The following is a 21380-nucleotide window of genomic DNA, read 5'->3' as shown; positions in this document are numbered from 1 at the left end:
CTCTGGGCAGTGATTGGTTGCGAAGGTGGTGAGGTGCTGCTGTGGTATGCACCGTTCCCAGATTCATCCATCTCTAATAGAGACACAGGGTTCCCCTCTTCGTTTCCAGAGCTGGCATCTGTTCTCGTCGAAACCTCTCCTGTCTCCAGTACATTTCCCGGGGGCGACGGTGAAGGCGGCACACTGCCAAGCGTTACAGTTTGGTGGTGGTGGAGGTCGCTCTGAACACCTACTTCATCCGAGCCGCTGCGCAGCTCATCAGTGGTGCCACCCTCTGAGCTTGGATGGAGCTCTGCTCCCATGCTCTTGTAAGCCCTCCCTCCCCCCTTCATCACTGGCACCTTGACTCCGCCTTCTGAGCGATGGGCTCTACGGCTGACGTACTCGGCTACATCATCTTCTTCTGTCTGGGATTCTGGTACATCTTCTTCTGTCTGGGATTCTGGTACATCTTCTTCTTCTTCTTCTTCTTCTTCTTTCCGAGACTCAGGTACATCTTCTTCTTCTGTCTGGGATTCTGGTAAATCTTCTTCTTCTTCTGTCTGGGATTCTGGTAAATCTTCTTCTTCTTCTTCTTCTTTCCGAGACTCAGGTACATCTTCTTCTTCTTTCCGAGACTCGGGTACATCTTCTTCTGTCTGGGATTCAGCTAAATCTTCCTCCCCATCCGGGCCACTGTGCAGCTCATCAGTGGTGCCACCCTCTGAGCTTGGATGGAGCTCTGCTCCCATGCTCTTGTAAGCCCTCCCTCCCCCCTTCATCACTGGCACCTTGACTCCGCCTTCTGAGCGATGGGCTCTACGGCTGACGTACTCGGCTACATCATCTTCTTCTGTCTGGGATTCTGGTAAATCTTCTTCTTCTCTCTGAGACTCAGGTACATCTTCTATTGTCTGGGATTCTGGTACATCTTCTTCTTCTGTCTGGGATTCAGGTAAATCTTCTTCTTCTTCTTCTTTCCGAGACTCAGGTACATCTTCTTCTTCTGTCTGGGATTCTGGTACATCTTCTTCTGTCTGGGATTTAGCTAAATCTTCCTCCCCATCCGGGCCACTGTGCAGCTCATCAGTGGTGCCACCCTCTGAGATTGGATCGAGCTCTGCTCCCATGCTCTTGTAAGCCCTCCCTCCCTTGACTCCGCCTTCTGAGCGATGGGCTCTACGGCTGACGTACTCGGCTACATCTTCTTCTTCTTCTTGAGATCCAGCTACTTCTTGTTCTGTCTGGGACTTTCTGGGCATTTCTTCTTCCTGTGTGTCAGATTCAGCCATTTCCTCTTCCCCTGTTCCCTCGGTGACAGGATGGGCATAAAGTGTGGTTTTGCTGGCGAAGATATCATTAGTGATGTCAGGGTCTTCGAGGTCAGTCATCCCCAGGGTGACGAGTGAGAGTCCCCGCCGATCGTCCCTAAAACCCATCTCTGAGAGAGAGAGAGAGAGAGAGAGAGACAGAGGGGGAGGAGATAGGAGAGACAGTGAGATGGGTAAAACGACATTTGTTTTACAGAATAAAAACATTTGCAGGAAGGATACTGAAGGAGCAGCTTACCAGGGTCTCCACCTGTCTGTCGGTTCTGTACGGCATTGTCAAAGTCCTCCACGCTGATTATTTGACGATGTGCCACCTTCCTCTGAAGTCCCTTTCTCTCACTCTTATCCACAAAGGGTGTTTTCAGACTGAGGGTAGCAGAACTAGAAAAGAAATGGAACAGAAGGGAACATTTTAGTCCTGCTATTCACTGTTGACTTTCACATCTTTGCTGACCAATCACAATAATAACACAATCGTTCTCAAAACATATGGAAGTAGGCAATCACACAGAGCTGTCGATGCTGCACTGTGATTATTCGGTTGTTAAGTCTGACGTCACGCGCGACGTTTAGCAATTTCCAGGTCCAAATAAAAAAATTCCCTGCACCAGAGTACCAGTGTACTAAAGCGGTAGAATGACAGTTCAATCATTTTTTTGACTCGAATCTATTCATACAACAAGGGACACAGCACTGCGGCATTTCGAAGAGAGCGCCTCAGCCAACGTTGGACCCGGAAACACGTCATGACTTAACAACCGAATAGGGCAAGTGCAGGGAAGTGAGATTGGAGCTCTTTACCATACCTCCACTGCGACATATCTGAAAGGTCTCCTGCAGAGTTGCCACTTCGATCACCTGCATTGGCAAACATAAGTGCTCACAAAGAATCCACAAACACATACAAAACGACTAATACAATTTCGCACACACACTAAACCACATGCTGACCCTGACCATACCTCCACTGCCTTCAAGATGCCTCTCGAAGGTGGTCACATCGAGGCTCCGGCGTGGTCTCTTCCTGCTCAGCCCCTTCCCAGTGCTGGGCAGGTTTACTAAGGTCATGTCAGGCAGGTCCAAGTCAGACAGCCCCGTACTAGGAACCACAGAGACAACAAACCAGGCTTTTAATACAGCGTGTGCGGACGGACACGGACGCACGCACGCACGCACGCACACACACACAGGGCTTAAAGTGGGAAAAAAATCCTGTGCCTGAAACTTTTTCTTGGGGAGGGGGGTCACAGTTTGAGATATTGGGAGAGCGGGTACAGAAGACAGCTTCTTGTCTCAATGTTTAAATGCATTAATACTATTTTATAGTCAATACAAAATATATGTCTCAATGTTAAAATGCATTAATACTGTTTTATACTCAATACATAATAAAATAATATATTTAGATGAAAAGAAAACCCTGATTAAATCACTTAAGCAATATGACCCTGACTTAAGCAATATGACAACCCTAGTCGTCTATCTGTACAGTATAGTATAGTGGATAGTGTACATAGCCTTTATTTATGTAAACCAGCTCCTTCCCTTCTTGTGTTTTTTTTTTTTTAAGTGTTTTTTTTTCTTTCCTAACACCAGGGGAGCCACCCCTCCTAAATTTCGTTGTTTGGTACCTGTACTGTAGCAATGACAATAAAGACCATTCATTCATTAAGGCCAAACTGATTGCATGACTTATTAAGCCACTATCACTATAACAATAGATCAATAGATCTACATCAAGTAGAATACTGATGACTAGTGACCAGTCTGGCTAGGTGTTGTGTTGTTACTTTGGCCAGATCATCATCAAAAAAACTAACAAGGACATTGAGGATTTTGTCCATGTTAAGATTAGTAGCTTTGTCGATATTCATTGAAAACGTTGCTTTTTTAAGCTTTTCACACAGCCGTTTTTTAAATTCCGGGGCAAAGGCAGAACCAGGTCCAACATCAAGCCACCGGAGAAATATACCAAAGACTATGTGACTTAACAATAATACTCCCCCCCCACCCCCCAAATAAAAAAAATTTAAAAAAAAAAAAAAAAAAAAAAGAAGAAGAGGAATGATAATGGAATGTTTATTATCTTATTTACTGTTCATTGTTTATTGAGTGGCCACTGTAAGGACTAAATGTTTAAGTTCAGTACCTCTGAGAGAATCGCTTCAATCGCTTCATTGATTATGTGAAAGGAGATGTTACGAGAGTTGACCTGCAGGTGGCACCACCTGCAGTGAGTGTTACTTACCAGTGAGCTTGTTGAGCTTGTCGAGCTTGTTGATTCATTCATTACTATGCTAGCACAGACATAAGATGTACGTTCTGTATTGTCCTTGAACTGAGAGTAAAGACTTTGATTATAACCGTATCCGCGTGATCATTTTAACATGGAAACGGACCGCTTTGTCAGTGCATTTTTGTCTTCTGGTAGCTTCTTGCACAAATCGACGAGTGGCTGAGCCATTGTGAAAGACAGATCATGTTCAGCTATAAACGCGCACACTCCGATCTTTTGCTCGCAAACACAGTCGGTCATTGAAGATACCTGTCGCCGTCGCTCCCGGCAAGGTTGTTGTATGTAAATGTTATGTGTAAATGTTAGCTAGCTAGGTAGCTAAAGGACCTACACAACGAACTCCAAGCTGGTAGAGTCCACAAAAACAAACCATGTACGTATATGTTTACTAAAGTTAGCGAGATAGCGGGCTGCTAAAAGCGAACGTCTCTACAAGCTAACATTCTCACTCATTCAAACTTCTTACGGCCCGCCCCACTACTCTGCCTCCGATTGGCTAGAAGTCGTTGGTTGGCTTGAGCAATGTGATACCATTGGTAGGCGGAACTGTCTCTTTGCTGAAGATGACTCTTTAAATTACGATGTAAACAAATAGCATGTGATTTTTTAATTTTTTGGGGTTCAAAATTCCCCCGCGCCGGAAATCCGGCACCGTGCCGGAGAACTTTAAGCACGACACACACACACACACACACACACCTAGTGTCAAACAACTATGTAAGATGAAATATGTTAAAATAAGTTGTTGCAGCAGGTAGTGATTCTGACTGTACACCTGAGGACATCAGTTCGTGTACGGTACCTTGGGCGGTTACTCTGGAGGCTGGAGTCTGCAGAGAGCTCCTTCATGACAGGCCGGTCTTGCAACAGCAGAGACGTCTCAGGTTCTGACCAATCAGAGAGAGAGAGAGAGAGAGAGAGATAAGAACAGTACCGTCTGCTGTAAGCAACAGGTCATAGCTTAATAATACATCACACACACGCACACACACACACACACACACACACACACACACACACACACCACACACCTGTCTGCAGGATTCTCCTGAGTAGGTGCCTTGGTGTGACGTCATCGTCAGAGCTTGTGGCTGGAGCAGGTGTTCTCATTTTCCTGACCACTGCTGATACAGTTCGTCTCTTACTGGGTGGCAAATAAGTCCTGGAGGTGCTCTGTGAAGAGGGAAGATGAATGGAAATAACTGGACACTTCTCGATCCCCTGAGGTAATTGTAAACATGCTGAAACAACTGTCAATGTGCATTCTTATCGATTGGTCATTCATCTAGTCCTCTCAGATGTTGAAATGGTAGACGTGTACCACATAACCAGCAGACATCGACCTTACCTGGCGAAGCTTCTGTATCATGCTCCGTTTCAGGGCCTCCTGCGGAGTTAGAGATCCGACGTCACTTCTCCCTCTCTGCATTGTGAGGCTACGCCGGGACCCTAACGATGGAGGCTTAGCCCAAGACACACTAGAGAAGGAACATTTAAATGAATCATCCCTTAAAAGGAGAAGATGAATCTAAGCATCACAGTCTGCTATGTCAAAGCATGCAACAATATCAACACAACACACCACAACACGTTTGGACCAGGAATGGAGAAAATGATATGGGCTCACCTGCGGGTCACCGCCGGAGACCTGGATGGTTCTGTGTGGAGGACATGTCGTAGGAGGTCCCGAGCAGACACGTCGTCGTCATCGAGAGAATCCATTGCACATCACTCTCACTCTGTTGTTGAAACAAGAGAGGTCAACAACATGTTGTTATACTCTTTGATTGTGATTAAGATAACTCCTAAATACCTTTATTCGAGTAGCCTGAATCAAGTTCTGTAGTTACCTCTTCATAATCAAATAAAAATCAAAAGCGATGATGAAATGAAGTTGACATGACAACGACCTGGTAGCTAACTGTATGGTTAGCCAGCAAATGTCGTTAAATATGACCCATTTCCATGTTTTGCTATTCCGTTTACGTGTTTCCCTTGAAAATGAACAAGACACTTACAAAAACGAAGCTACTTACTTGACTTGACACACTTTCGTTAGATAACTAGGTAGCTGCCACCGCTTACTCTGGAGAAGTTGTTTGACTCCCGCATTTATTCAAGAGAAAATCTCACGAAGAGAAGCGGAAACGGAAACCGATGAGGACACACATTTGGGAAATGTAGTTTATAAGGAGTTCTTAGTCCTGATTGACACTTGTTTGGGGAGCGGAGACACACGGAGTAGTGGTTCAACTCTGTCATAATAATAATCAGCTTTGATATCTACACATAAATATGGTGTAATCAATAGGCTATGAATTGCGCTCAATATTTATCAAAATGCAACATTTTGTAAGGGAGCTTGCTTGTGAACCAAAACAGGAAGTCGTAAGCATTGTGGGACGTGTAGTTCCGCTTTGAGGCCACTGGACTTGATAACAGTGCGGAGAAGAACGAAACAAAAGTAAATTAGATATCACTTATATAGAATAACGAATATATTATTAGCTTTGCGTTGGAATAACTATGCCTGGATTCACTTGCTGTGTTCCTGGCTGCTACAACAACTCGCATTGGGACAGACAGCTGCGGTTTTACACATTTCCCAAAGACACCGTGCAAAGGGAGACGTGGTTGAAGAACATCTCCCGGGCCGGGGTGAGCGGCTGTTTCAGTACCTTCCAGCCCACCACGGGACACCGGGTCTGCAGCGACCACTTCCCAGGCGGGAGAAAGACCTACACCATCCGAGTTCCGACCCTCTTCCCACTACGGGGGGTGAATGAACGCAAGAGTCGAAGGGGCAGGAACAGGAAACCGGCCGCTGCAGCAGCTCCCCCTGCCCCTGCCCCTGCCCCTGCCCCTGCCCCTGCCCCAGCTCCCAGCATTGTCATCACTAACGTTATTTCCACCGCTGCTGCTGATGCCGGAACCGCACAGAGCGACGCAGCGACAGACCTTATTGGCACCGAGACAGGTGATAATAAACCCGCCGGGGTGCAAATAGGGCAGAACGGTGAATACCTCGGAGGCCCGGTCAGTTTGCCCCCCGCACAGGGAGACCAGGGGAGCAGCATCACTGCGGTGGTCTCCAGCTCCACCGACCTGACCTGGTTCTCGGGTCAGGTCGCAGCTCCCGTTCAGCATTGCAGCGTCGTCAGTAACCCGCTGGACCACTGCTACTCGCTGACCACCGGGACCACTCCGACCGAACTGCTGCGAAAGCTGAACGAGCAGCTGGACATTATCGCGCTGATGGAGGTGAAGATGAAGGAGATGAAGGCCACCATCCGCCAGCTGCGTGTGACCGAGGCCAAGCTGCAGGAGGAGGTGCGGGAGCGGGACCGTCTGCTGTCCGCCGGGGCCGCGGGGGCCTCCGCTGTGGCTGGTAGGAAGAAGATGTGACCCACAATATGATCCACAATATGTACTAAACCCAGAGGATAGAGAGGGTTAACCCTAACCCTAACCCTAAGATAGCTAGACTGGCGCGACCTGAGACTCAAACTGAGAAGACAACACTAAGCGACCCAAGGAGAACAGTGGAAACCCTCTTTTGTACGAAAGCGACGACAATTTATTTTCAGTAGAGGAGACTGAGCCACTTTCGACTATCAATTATGTAGTTGGCTAGTTAGCTGATAGAGATAAACCCATAGTTGCCTAAAACATTGCCCATGTAGTCCACCCACCAGCAGCGGTTGGGGTTGTTCAAGGCCAAGTGCCAACAAGCCTGCAGCTTTATGAACTTTATGAACTCAGCTCCAGATAGGCTCTACCTGCAGGTGGACAAGATGATGAATTATGTTGTGTTTCGTTGTGATAAGTGATTTGTGTCTGTTTGTTTGTTTGTTTGTTAGTGTCTTCAGCTGAATTCCCCCTCCCTTGTATCCACTAGACTACTTCAGCACCGGCTCAGAGACCGTCCTCTAAAACCAATCATGTTGTTCTGGACTGTCGTGGAGATGGAAATGTGCTTGAAAGGTGCCTGTTTCCGTCAGATCAGTGTGACCTGAGTCTGCATCTGATTGTGGGACGTTTAAGCATCAAAAGGTACACTGGCCGTGTGCCTCAACCCTCTCCTCCTGTTTGATATCTGCAAAGAGTCGCCACACAAGGATGTCATGTTAGCCTATGACTGTTGAACTTTTGACCTGACAGCTATCACCTACATGGAATGAATGACTGTTTCGGAACTGAAGGAACCTTCCTTCCTCTGAATGACGGTTCTGAAACCATATCGATTTGAAGTAAATTTGAGAGAATGAATGAATGAATGAATGAATGGTCTTTTATTGTCATTGATATAGTACAGGTACCAAACGATGACATTTGGGAGGGGGTGCTCCCCTGGTGCTAGGAAAGAAAAAATAACTAAAAAAAACAAGAAGGGAAAGGAGCTGGTTTACATAAATAAAGGCTATTATTTCATTTTGAAATGGCATGTGTATGAATTATTTCTTTTTGTACTTGAATTGATTCATGGGAATTATGATATCCTACAGCTATTGTTACTAGACTATTATGTCATGGCTATGCACTGTAGGGATATTTATAGTAACTTAATGTAAGTGCCAGTCAAGGGGTGAGTTGTAGTTGTTCACTTCATGCGATTGCCTCACAGCAAAATGAGGTTCCTCTGACATTTATGCCCCTCTTACCTACAGAATTGTCTACTGAAACAGACATCTGTACAAAGATGTAGGCCTAGAGCTTGCAAACACACAACACATTGCTACAGAAAGTGTGACCGATCAGATTAGGCTCACAAAGAATTATAGGGAGCTATATGTACAATTTCAATTCAATTTAACTTTATTTCAGACACATCGGTCCATATCAGTAATGTATACAACATAATAAAATACAATACGAGGACAACAACACAAATTATAATCATTGCAGTTCACAAGTCCACAGTGATTAAAATACATAGACATTTGTTACAATGTTTCCAAAAAACAAGAGGAGTACCTTTGTGTGGGCTCAGTTAAGGCCACTATGATTAGCCTACATTTTTTTGAATCAATTAATCGACACATACATTTGTACATAAAATTCCTCAATACGGCATGAAAGGTGGGAACATTACTAATCACAAATATATGACTTGTCCATATTGGGAGCTTGAGCAAGATTCTGAATGCATCATTAAATGCCACCTGAAGCTTTTTCATTGTTGCTTTACTGTAGCTGCACCACAAGTGGGCAGTAGAGTGGAGTACACTACAATAGGCTCTAAAAAGGGCTGTTTTAACATCATCTGTACACATGTGAAATTTGCGTGTCAGCATATTGGCTTGTGCATACAGTTTGCAACACTGTCGTCATCACATAGATCGTTCCTGATGATGTGACCCAAATATCTCTTTGTTCACCACATTTAGCGCTCGGCCTGCTACAGAGAATGAAGGAAAGTCTTGCTTCTCTTTGGTTTTAGTGATCATGACAACACTCTTTTTAGGGTTAAATGTAACGTCATACTGCACACCATAACTTGAGCAGACTTAAGCAGTTGCTGTAAGCCAGCAGTATAAGGAGACAGGATAGTGTACACACTTTTGTGGTACAATATCCAGAAACAGAGACTTGTATTCCCATGACAACTCTGTACAGCTCATGACAGCTTTGCTTATCTCCATTTGTATTATCTGTTAATGGCATGGCTTTATCAAATTCAACATCTTAATTATATAGGTCCATAGGTATTCATATATGAATGTAAATTCAAGATGCGTCTCGAAGGTGGTTACACTGAGGCTCCGGTGTGGTCTCTTCCTGCTCAGCCCCTTCACTGTGATGGGCAGGTTTACTGTGGTCATGTCAGGCAGATCCAACGAGTCAGAGACAACAAATTTGGTTTTTAATACAGCGTACGTACACACACACACACACACACACACACACTAGTTGTTGCAGGAGGTATGGTGAATTTCCATTGTGTGCAAAGCAAACTTGGTGCATAGCAAACAAAATAATTATAAACTCACTCATCCATTTAAGGTACAGTGTTATAGATAGCCACGTAGGTTTGACCGGACAAGTCATGCAACCCCCACCACACCCCCCCTTAGCAACGCCGAGGAAGCATCCCGATACAACAGTATCCCCCCCCATCGAAACCAGTCCTTCTGGTGCTGAAAGGAGGATGGGCGTGACTGGGATGTGGTCCGGACGGACTGGGCTGCTATCAACTGCGCATGCGCGTCAGTCGACGTCGAGAGAGAGAGAGAGAGAGAGAGAGAGAGAGAGAGAGAGAGAGAGAGAGAGAGACGCGGATGCTGGGCGAACACGGATGCGCGGAATTAAAAACGCACCTCGAGTAGATTGAAGACAGACAGACCACCAGAGTGTTGAAGTAAGTGAATACCTAAAGAGATCAGGGTTATTCAGGGGAAAAAATCAACAAGTTTCGACCTCACTGCGAGTGGAAAAATAGGACTCGGAGTCTGACTGTTGATCAAGGATCCCTCTGTGTTGGCGACAGACAGAGGAATAGTGTTCGAGCTAAGCGTGGGTACTATTCTGCTAACTAAGTTAAGAAGAACTGATCAGTGAATATGAGTCAATATGATTTAAAATGTCACCGAAGCGTTTTAACAGTACGATCAGTATGCAGGCTGTGCGTCTACCTTCATCACGAGTAGAGCTAAGTCAGCTTAGCTCACTACTACAACAACAGCCGAGCTAGCTAGCTGATCAGCCAGAGAAACGACACATATCATCTTCCGATTTTTTTTTTTAAATGTAAAGAAAGTCGTGTTTTAATTATTATGAAACACAAAGTCATGGCTAAAGGATCGGGGTGTGAAGGAGGAGGCACATCCCGCGTTTGCCAGCTGGTTATGTGCTCATCGCAACCCATGGATCTAGCTGCTAGATTGGTCATTTAGTTAGTACGTGTCGGGTATATCAGCTGATTATATGTCCATGATGATGGATAACGATTCTTTTGTGCGTGTCTGTGCGGCAGGTGCACGGTGCATGGTGGCTCTCTGTCTGTCTATGCAAATAAGGTCGCGTCGCCGAGACCAGCTGTCCCCAGGGTGTGACAGAGAGATGAGGTCTTATTTCAGTGCAAGGACAATGATGTGCCATCAGAGACAACAAATGACAATGTTGTGCCATCATTGTCCTTGCACTGAAATAAGACCTCATCTCTCTGTTTAGTCCACTCATCATTATCATAGTAGTAGTAGTAGTAGTAGGCTACACACCTCTGAGTTGGTGAAGGTTAGTGACACATCACTGTGTGATAACACCAGTCGTTATCTCTCCTCTAGATAAACATTGACACACGCTGTTCCAGGCGCACTTTGTTCTCAGCGCAGTTTATTGAACCCTGTCTGTTGTATCATTCACGTTTTTTTTGTTTTGTTTTTTACATTTATGAATAGTAAGTGTGCCCTAACTGATAATAGATCAGAGACACAGCTGGAGCACACACACACACACACACACACACACACACATACACACACACACACACCTGCATGGGAGGAGGCTTTATGGGCAGATGGTGTCGAGGCCTGTGTCGGGCTTGTCAGGGGAACCTTTTGAGGAATGGCATGTGAACTATGTGGTTGGACAGAGCAGCTCCTATCAGAGACGGCTGATTACATAAGCTGGTCACACCCAAACAAACGGAACCAAGTCATACTGTCTCCTTCTTCTGAATGGTTCTGTTGGACATTTTTTAATATAATAACTTGTTTTTTTAATTAATTGTTGTTGTTTTTGTTTTTTTTACAGGAAAAGGTCCTCTTCGTTGCCCGGCAGCAGTACCAGTTCCCTTGTTCAGAGGAGAGTTGTGAGATGTCGGAGGCTGCCGGGATGCTGGGAGGTCAGTGAGGCCAGCTGTGGTGTAGACCAGACGTGTGGTGGTGGTGGTGGTGGGGGGGAGAGAGAGAATTGCAGCCATGTTGCCAGGCGTCGGTGTGTTTGGCACTGGGAGCACGGCACGCCTGCTGGTCCCTCTGCTACGGGAGGAAGGCTTTGAGGTGCACGCGCTGTGGGGTCGGAGCGAGGAGGAGGCGTGCTCCCTGGCGCAGGAGTTGAGCATCCCGTTTCACACCAGCCAATCGGACGACGTCCTGCTACGGCGTGAAGTTGAACTGGTCTGCATCTGTATCCCGCCACCCCTCACACGGCAGATTGCTGTCAAAGCCCTGGGTAAGACCACACACACACACACACACACACACACACACACACAGTTTGGTTATCTTGAGTCCTGCCCCACCCAAGAAGTGAGGCAGCCTGGAGGTCCCATTAAGGGGCATGGGTGATAACAGTAGGAACCACAGACTCTCTCTCACACTCACTCACTCTGCATGGCAGCTGGAGGAAAGCATTTCTTTCACATGCTTACATGAACAGGGGAAGGTCTGAATAGCACTGATAGTGGTATTAGTAGTAGTCTCTCTCTCACAACGGTGTTGAAGTACTGTATAGGTGCTGTGCTAACACTGTGATGTCAGAGGAGGTGAGGTCAACACTCTTATCTGGTGGCATTCCAGAGTGTTGACCTCAGCTTCCTGCTTTAGTTCCTGCTTCCTGAGTGTGTCCCCACCAAACGGCACGTCCTCCCCAGCTAAGCTCCAGGGTAATTCATGGAGCGTTGAATGGAGTGTCTGGCTCTCTGGCAGTCTGTTTGCCTGTGTGTGGATCTCTCTCCCTCTCACTCACTCACTCACTCACTCACTCACTCTCTCTCTCTCTCTCTCTCTCTCTGTGTCTGAGGAATGGTATCAAACAGGGCTGTATGTTCATGCCCCGTGTGTGCTAATTTAATCAGGGCAGGGGTCATTTGCCAACACCCAGAACAGTAAAGTACACACAATTAACTAATGTGCACACACAGGCAAAGCGGTTGAGAGGCAGTGGTTCCAAATGGTTCCATATACAAAGCTCTTGACTTTCCCTCCCCTTCTCCCCACCTCTCTCCCACCCCTTCCCTCTCTCTTCTCTGCAGGGATAGGCAAGAACGTCGTCTGCGAGAAGGCCGCAACAGCCGTGGACGCGTTCAAAATGGTCACGGCGGCGCGATACTACCCTCAGCTGCTGAGCATCGTGGGCAACACCCTGCGCTTCCTGCCGGCGTTCGTGGCTATGCGGCGGCTGCTGGCGGAGGGATACGTGGGCGAGCTGCAGGTGTGCGACGCCCGGGTCTACGGCCCCAGCCTCCTGGACCAGTCGTACGGCTGGACTTGCGAGGAGCTGATGGGAGGGGGCGGGCTTCACACGGTCGGCTCCGCCCTGGTGGACCTGCTGAGTCACCTGACCGGGGCGAGGGCCCAGCGGGTGCACGGCCTGCTGCGGACGTTTGTGCAACAGAACCGCTCGATCCGCGGGATCCGCCGCGTCACCAGCGACGACTTCTGCTTCTTCCAGATGCTGATGGCTGGGTCCGGGTCTGGGAACGGGTCCGGGAACGGGTCTGGGTCCGGGACCGGGTCGGGCGGAGTGTGCTGCACCGTGACGCTGAACTTCAACATGCCGGGGGCCTTCGTGCACGAGGTGATGGTGGTGGGGTCCGCGGGGAGGCTGGTCGCCAGGGGAACGGAACTGTACGGGCAGCACAACGGGGGTAAAGGGGAGGAGCTGCTGCTGGGGGACAGCGGGGGTGTGGGGGGGGGTCCGGAGGTCCGGGACCCCCTCCCCCTGCCGCACCTGCGGGGGCTGGGCTCCATGGTAACGGCACTGAGGCACGCTTTCCAGGCGGAGGAGGAGCGGAGGTCGTGGGCGCGGGGCCCGGTCGCCATGGCGGCCACGTTCGAGGACGGGCTGTACGTGCAGACTGTGGTGGAGGCGGTGAAACGGTCGAGCCGCACCGGAGAGTGGGAGAGCGTGGAGGTCATGACCCAGGAACCGGATCCCAACCACAACCTGTGTGAGGCGCTGCAGAGGAACAAGAACTGAACACTTGTTTTTTACGCTGACACTCACTAACAAGAACCCCCCCCCCCCCTCCTTCTCTACATCCCCCAGCACCTCACCCTGCCCCCCCCTCTCTACACCTCTACATCCCCCAGCACCTCACCCTGGCTCTACGCCTCTACATCCCCCAGCACCTCACCCTGCCCCCCCCCCCTCTACACCTCTACATCCCCCAGCACCTCACCCTGCCCCCCCCTCTCTACACCTCTACATCCCCCAGCACCTCACCCTGGCTCTACGCCTCTACATCCCCCAGCACCTCACCCTGCCCCCCCCCTCTACACCTCTACATCCCCCAGCACCTCACCCTGCCCCCCCCCCCCCCTCTACACCTCTACATCCCCCAGCACATCACCCTGCCCCCGGCCTCCTCCCTCCTCCCTGTCACAGTCAAAGATACAGAATCCTTCCTGACTTGAACCTACAGCCAGGCAGACATACTACTGGAGGTGTGTGTGTGTGCGCGTGCTTGCGTGTGTACTTGCGTGTATGTATGTGTGTACGTGTATGTATGTGTGTATGCGTGCGTGTGTGCGCACAACTATTAATAGTAACAGACTATACTGGGATGGAGTTTAGCATAGTATGTACCAAACTCATTATCTTCCTCATGGGTCTTTGTGTGATATTTCTTTTTGTCTTCATCGATACTTTGATACTTGTCAAGGTCATTGCTGATGTGTTGACAGTTGTGGATATATAGGTGAAGGCGGTATGCTGTAAAGATGCTATGCACATTAGTCAGATAAGCTAAATTGATTCCCTCCCCCCCCCCCTTCCATTTTCAATTCAACTGCATGCATAATATATCTTATGGAGTACTCTCACCCGATTCAGGTGCAAAATCTACTGTTTTAAACGACCAGAATTTAGTTTTTGTCAACTATCCAGCTTCGGTTGTCCACAAACGTGCATGTTTTCACCCTTGAGTGTGCTTGTGACCGCTCCCATTGTCTCAAGACAGAGTTTGGCAACGATTACGTTTGGATCAGCCCATCGTATCCCACCCTATCCACACATTCCTGTCACATCAGTAATTACCTCAAGGGATGAAACGTTATAAACGTGTTCTCCTGTAGTTCCTCACTGTGTCTCACGACCTCTGCTGTTTACATGTGTAATAGATGCAAACAAGGATTTACATACACGACAGTGTGTATCTTAAAAATACAACATATGCACACTCACCTTTACATTCAGTTACTACTAGCTTACGGATGTTTGATTTCAATGTGGAGCGGGCCATATCTTGGTTCTTGGGAGTTTCCACGGTGCATTATTATCATCGCCGTCATCATAGTGTGACCTCCACATAGATAGAACGTTATCTATAAGCTTCCTCACATGAGCACAATGTTTCATAACAAGTCTTTTGAGTTGTAGATACACCTTGAGTATTAGGCATTATTTGGGTTTCTTTGTGATTTTGTCAATTAGAAATGGATTATCAACCCAGTTTTCCATATCAGCTTTTCCTGCACTGATAAGAATGCCACTAAATGCGCTGTTGTTTCTTTAGAAACTGGCCAGCTTGTCTACAAGCCTGTGAATAAAATGTGCCTGTCTGTATTGCGGAAAGACTGTACTAGCTTATATTATTTAATTTTTACATTTTGTGTTTTAAGAGTACCTAAGAAAAGGTGTGTCACTATGTTGTATTTAAAAAAAAAAAAAAGTACATGTTCAGCATGTGAAAATGTGTCTGAGAAGTTGTACGAAGTTTGTAGATTAATATTTATATTTTGTGAAGGTTTTTATCATGAATGTTTTACTTGGTGATCGTTATCACGGTCAAACACAAAACCGGTGAACAGGGGCTGGTGGCTCTGGACAATGTACTGCACACACATGTTACCTGTACATTAATAAATACCCCACTGCTATATTTTTGTGTCTCTTCTTGTTCATATGTGTGATCTGTCTATGATGCTTCCCCACCTCTTGATCAAACACCATCAAATCATCATGCTGGTTTTCTAGACTAGTAAATAAGCATTCAGAGGACCTGCTGTGCTGTGAGGTCAAATGTAATGTAAATCCAGCCAGATTAAATAATGCTCAGAGCTAATTACATTACCGCCCCCGTCCGACAGGCGGCAGCAGACACGCTGACAGACAGAGACCTCAGCCTTGTCGTGAACAAGAAGGACAACAACAACAACACAAAAACATTTGGTAGAAAGATGGCGCCCAGAAAGCGGAGTGTGGTCTGGACCTTTTTCCACATTTTAGACGAGAAGAAAGTGCGCTGTCGCCTGTGCTCGCACACCATCCTCCACTGCGGACACACCACCAACATGCTGAAGCATATGCGCAGCAAACACCCGGACGAGCTCAGCAGGGCGGAATCCAAAGACTGGCGGGGGTCGGTGGATGACCACACTGAACCGATGATCACAACCAACGGCGAATATTGTGATGATGGTATGTTTCCATGTTATTGTGAAAGAGAGAATGACCTTAGCTACGTTCAATGGATCCGATCGGTTACTGTTCACTTTACTGTGTCTGTTCATTCTCTCGTTTGATCGAATAGAGACAGGGGGGTTGGTTTGATTTTCAAGAACCCATTTCAGCCCAATTTTCAGAAGACCCCCAACGTGTGACCCACCGCTGCCCCTCCTGTGTTAAGGAGATGTCATCATTCATTGGCATTTAAAATGACTTAGGGTTAGGCTAGCTTAGGTTGGATGGCTGAGACGAGAGGCGTGATCGTTTGGTGACATTGTCATGCAGATCATATCAGCATTGGTGTCAAACAGCATTGGGTACATACATAATAAGTCTTAATCGCTCAGTGTGACGCCCCCCTCTTTCGGTGGTTCATGTTCAGTAAGGTGTGTAGCTCCTGCTTAACTGATCTTAGATCGGCTGGCTCGGTCGAGGCTTTTAAAAAAAACAGCTAAAGACTGCCTTGTAGATAGCCCCAAAAGTCTGTCTTTCTGTGTCCTGTTGACATTGTTGTACACCTGGGGGCTATTCCACGAAGCTCGATAAAGTTCTAAGCCTCGATAAAGTTCTAAGCCTCGATAATGTTAGCTTGCTTTCGGTTCCATCAATGTGGCTCAAATAATTTGCTGCTTGGTTGAGCTCCTGAGTCAGATATAATTAGCCTGGTCGCGACCAGGCTAAAACACAGGCTATAGTAAGACGCGCGTCAAAAAAGGCTCACAGGCGGAAACTAAACCCCGAACGACAGTTCCTCATGTGTCTTTTAGGAAATATTAGTTCCCACTTCACACGAGATAGATAGATTAGATAGTTTGACTGTGTGATAGATAGATAATTTGATAATTTGAAAGTGTGATCAATCGATAGATAGTTTGATTGTGTGATAGATAACTAGATATTTTGAAAGTGAGATAGATAGATAGATCGATGGATACATAAATTAAAAAGTGTGAAAAATAAAATAAAATGAATAGGTATGTCTATCAACTTGCATTGCTGTCATCTCAGCCGTCTGGTTGGCGCAGTGGTTAAGGCAGCCGGCTGGAGATCCAAAGGTTGCGAGTTCGAGACTTGACTGAGTATTTATTTTATTTATTTTTTTACATTTAACCGAAGATTTCATGCAAAGGCTTCAAACACCATTGTAATTGTGTCAGTTCTTGTAAATTAGCCTGCACCATAATTTTATAGCCTACATACTTTTTTAGATGAGATTTTAGATTAGATTCAGACAACGAAATGCAGTAAAAAGTGCGTCTGAAGAGGGATTCGAACCACGTCTAAAAATGATGAATAAATCCTATGGCAGCGGTCGATACCACTAGGCCATTGTGGCGATATGACGGTTTGTAGCCTGCTGCTGATATCACCACAGTAGTAATATTAATTTATTAAAATATGAACATATAACAATAACTGGGGCTAGTATGACCTACGCATTTAATCGGTCAGCAATTTCTTGCCAAACCATTTCCCTCGCCTTGTTAATTGCGGCAGTATTGCACTATTTTACATCTTATTTTTCCGTCTTCATAAAGATCAATAATTCGGGAATGCTGCGCAAATGTAGGACCCCTGCAGAGTGGAGTATCTTCATTTCGACAGATCGACTCTTCTGGGCTCTTTATGTCTGCGTGCACGCGCCCATATCGAAGATTTGTAAGCCTGTCTTCTGTGAACACTGATGACACAAGGCTGATCCTCGTTCGAGGAATCACCTGAGGCTTGAATTCCAATCTCGAGTTGCCTGATCGCTGCATTTATTTCAATCGCCGCTATACTGATCCACCTTTAGTGGAATGGCCCCCTGTTGTCTGTTAAGGCGGCTACACACTAGACGATTTTAACCCCGATTTAGCTGTCGCCGACCAGTTTTTGTGGTCGGCGACAAAATCCTCCAGTCGTTGCAAACCCGGGGACGCGCCGTCTCCGACGCTCGTTTAATGTGACAGGCTCAGAGACGCAATCGGAGGACCGCCGACCCCGTCGTTAGGGCCATCGCAGGGCTCCAGATCTTTTCAAACATGTTTCATTTTATCGGCCGACGGAATCTACATTCTGCTAGTCTGAGGTCAACGATGAATTGAGAATCAAGGACCCCAATTGAAATAAGCCAGTGGCTTTCTTGGGTTTTTATCCTGTTAGTTGACCTTGTATGTAATATGTACTGTCATGTACCTACTTCTGCAAATCTTCTAATAAAGTTTTCAATCAATCAATCAATGAGATGGGCAACGACCCGTGTGGACAGCACAGCCAATGAGAGGTCGGGGAAATGAGTGATAATAGCCTTTAGCTACGGCGCTAGTTGTTGTGCTAGGTGCATTGACTGACTGTGTCCGCGAATGCTATGCTATTGTTGTGCTAGGTGCATTGACTGACTGTGTCCGCGAATGCTATGCTATTGTTGTGCTAGGTGCATTGACTGACTGTGTCCGCGAATGCTATGCTATTGTTGTGCTAGGTGCATTGACTGACTGTGTCCGCGAATGCTATGCTATTGTTATGCTATGTTGAATGGTGTACTAGTTTTCACTGAATAAATCGCGATTTCTTTCAAAGAAGGTAGCAGGTGTGTTTATGTCCATGTCAAGGAATCGTCCTGACCAAGTGAAGAATCTTGTAGTCTGTGAGCCCCCGTCGTTAACACATCCTGTAGTCTGCGCTGTGCTGCGACACGGACACCAGCACGACGGTCGTTTAGTGTGAGAGGCTCAGCGATGTTACAACTTGAAAAGTCGTCTAGTGTGTAGTCGCCCTTACTTGTTTTTATTTTCACTTGCCTATTTTAACCTGCTGTGACTTTCGCTCTTTTATTATGTTTTATTATGTTTCTTCTTTCTTTCTTTTTTTTTTTAAGTAATTTTTTCTGAGTGGGGCATTCCCACTCATATTTTTTATTTTTTATTGAGAGATATAGTAGAGATTTAGACAGGAAGGATGGGTGAGAGTGAGAGGAGGGATGACATGCAGGATATGTCCCCGGCCGGAATCGAACCGGGGACCCTGCGGTTACATGGTCAACGCTTAACCCGCTACACCACCTAAGTGCCCCGTTATGTTTCTTCTTTATTATGTTCTCTACTATGTAAAGCACTTTGTGACCCTTGGTCTGGGAAAGGTGCTGTACAAATACATTTTACTTACTTACTAAATTCCAGTTTCTGTGTTGTTTGTCTCCTTAGTAGAGATAGCACTGGAGGAGGAGGAGCAGCACGCGGAGCAGAGCGCGGCGGCCAGCGACGCAGACATCACGAGCGCCATCAACGGCATCCTGAAGGCCGAGGGGGATCACACCGTGTCTGGGGACGGCATGGTGGTGGCCGAGGCGAGCCACGCGGGGTCAGGTACCCCCACGCGCCACTGGAGCTCTGTGTGGATGCACTACGAGCGCCTGGAGAACAACCGGGCCCTGTGTCTGCTCTGCATGGAGAAGATCCAGCACCGAAGCAGCACCAGCAACCTGCTGCGTCACCTGTCGAAGAAACACCCGGAGGCCTTCGCCCGCCTGGAGGGTCATAAGCGGCAGTCCAGGGAGGGGCAGCCGCAGCACACGCCCCGCAAAGACGACAACACGAAACTGGCGAGGAAAATCGGAGTGACCGCGCTGAAACGACAGATACAGTCCTCTGAAAGCCCAGGGACGTATTCAGGTGTGTGTGTGTGTGTGTCTTGGGTTTGGTTAGTGTATGTTTTGTATTGCCACCTAACTGTCTCTCTCTCTCTGTGTGTGTGTGTGTGTGTGTGTGTGTGTGTCTCTGTCTGTCTGTCTGTCTGACTGTCTGTCTGTGTGTCTGTGTGTCTGTCTGTCTGTCTGTCTGTCTGTGTGTGTTGGGGTTAGCCAAGTTCAACCTTGTTCAACCTCACAAACCTTATCTATGTTTTTTTCTCTCCCCTCCCCCCCCCCTCTAGACGTGTTTGAGGTGATGGGTGCGTGCGAGGGCGAGGTGCGCGTGCTGGAGCGGGAGCGGGAGCTGACGGAGGCCCTGAGGAAGGCACAGCAGCAGGAGGCGCGGGCGCTGGAGCAGCAGAGGGAGCTGCTGGAGGCGCTGAGGAGGGCCAACGCCAGGGAGGCGTTCGCCGAGAAGGAGGCCCTGGAGGTGCTGAAGAAGGCCCAGGAGCAGGAGGCGCGCAACCAACAGAGGGAGAGGGAGGAGCTTCAGAGGGAGAGGCTGAAGCTGCAGATGGAGAAGGAGCAGGTGCGGAGGGAGAGGGAGGAGCTGGAGCAGAGAGGAAGAGAGGCGGGGCAGGGGCGGAGCCTGGTGATGACGGTGCCTGGCTTGTTCCAGGGGGACTTGGTACAGGGACAGGAAGTGACATTGAGGGAGGAGATTCATAGTTAGGAGATTTTCAATGACCCCCCCCCCCCCAACAGGACAATATAATATTGCGTTGACCCTTTTCCCATTTGTCTGAACCAGCCCATTCCTATCCCCAATCACCCTGCATCTGCCCTAAACCCTACACCACTCTCCTTATTAGGGGGGAGGTGGGGGTGACCATGCTCAGGAGGAGCTTTAGTGAAGTAAACACTTTTTTAACTCTGTTTTTTTTAAATAAACCTGTGATATGTGCTGGTTGTAGAATCTTTTTTTAATTTTATTTTTTTATCCCAAGTGCATTTCCAGCGGCAAGTGATGCAGAGACTCACCAACACTACTTTGACAGATGCTTTCAGGGTTATCACTCACACATTTATTTGTTATTTTGTGTGTTTGTTTCTTGCAAGTCGGACTTAGTTAAGTGCTGTAGCATGGTAAGGAAGAGTTCACTCTAAGGAAAGCCATTACAATATAGAAGTCTATATAAAGGACAAATCCGTCTTATAGGAAAAAAATGAATATTGATTGAAATAGAAAATTATTGATGATTATTGTATTACAGGTTTTTCAATTGTACTAGTAAACTACATTCAAACCATAACTCATTGTTTCCAGTGACTACAATAGTTTCTATTAGTATGAATATGTGTCTGTCTGAGACCTACTGGCCCTTCAGCCTTTCAGAGGAGGTTCGGACCTCGCTCTCAGCAGAAAGTGCCTGGCTGCTCCAAGTTGGTCCTGTTGCCATAGCAGCCGGCTCAGTCCCCCTCAGTCTCTTAACACAAATCCACAGGAACAAGAAGAACCCTGTGGACAACAGGAAGTGATGTCATAAACAACACACCAAAGAAATGTGATGTACAGAACATACACTATTATATATTCTGCATAACAGAGAAGCATGTCTGTTTTAGATGGTACATTTCTATGTATGTACTTACATTACAGTAATGAATGAAATGGAATACACATATCTTATCATTTTACATTTTTGCAAGCTTTTAAACTACTATCCAGGGGGTTCAATATAAAGACATATTGAAGTATTATATTTACCGTAAT

At 47.0% G+C, this 21380-nt stretch overlaps 3 protein-coding genes across 4 annotated transcripts; all 3 read left to right on the top strand.

Moving 5' to 3' along the window:
* Positions 1–6037: 6037 nt before the first annotated feature.
* On the top strand, positions 6038–7985 carry LOC308164888 (THAP domain-containing protein 11-like). Of its 2 annotated transcripts, none has more exons than XM_080538945.1 (2): positions 6038–6994; positions 7505–7985. In XM_080538945.1, exons 1-2 carry the CDS (start codon positions 6133–6135, stop codon positions 7537–7539), a joined length of 897 nt encoding a protein of 298 aa, XP_080395071.1. In that variant the 5' UTR covers positions 6038–6132; the 3' UTR covers positions 7540–7985. The 2 variants fall into 2 exon arrangements, with proteins under 2 accessions (XP_080395071.1, XP_080395070.1); XM_080538944.1 differs by having other exon boundaries at positions 7467–7985.
* A 1884-nt stretch (positions 7986–9869) lies between these two features.
* gfod2 (glucose-fructose oxidoreductase domain containing 2) lies at positions 9870–13576 on the top strand. The gene is made up of 3 exons (XM_080539251.1): positions 9870–9964; positions 11359–11778; positions 12581–13576. Exons 2-3 carry the CDS (start codon positions 11526–11528, stop codon positions 13525–13527), a joined length of 1200 nt encoding a protein of 399 aa, XP_080395377.1. The 5' UTR covers positions 9870–9964; positions 11359–11525; the 3' UTR covers positions 13528–13576.
* A 2152-nt stretch (positions 13577–15728) lies between these two features.
* On the top strand, positions 15729–20437 carry LOC308165607 (uncharacterized protein; the record flags this gene model as incomplete). The annotated part of the gene is made up of 3 exons (XM_080539756.1): positions 15729–15969; positions 19182–19649; positions 19909–20437. 3 exons carry the CDS (start codon positions 15729–15731, stop codon positions 20337–20339), a joined length of 1140 nt encoding a protein of 379 aa, XP_080395882.1. The 3' UTR covers positions 20340–20437.
* Between the last annotated feature and the right edge of the window lie 943 nt (positions 20438–21380).

Source organism: Nansenia antarctica, assembly GCF_963989245.1.
Source record: "Nansenia antarctica genome assembly, chromosome: 9".
In the NCBI taxonomy this organism is placed as follows: domain Eukaryota; kingdom Metazoa; phylum Chordata; class Actinopteri; order Argentiniformes; family Microstomatidae; genus Nansenia; species Nansenia antarctica.
The sequence above is the reverse complement of the archived record's forward strand: the minus strand, read 5'-3'. Positions and strand labels throughout refer to the sequence as shown.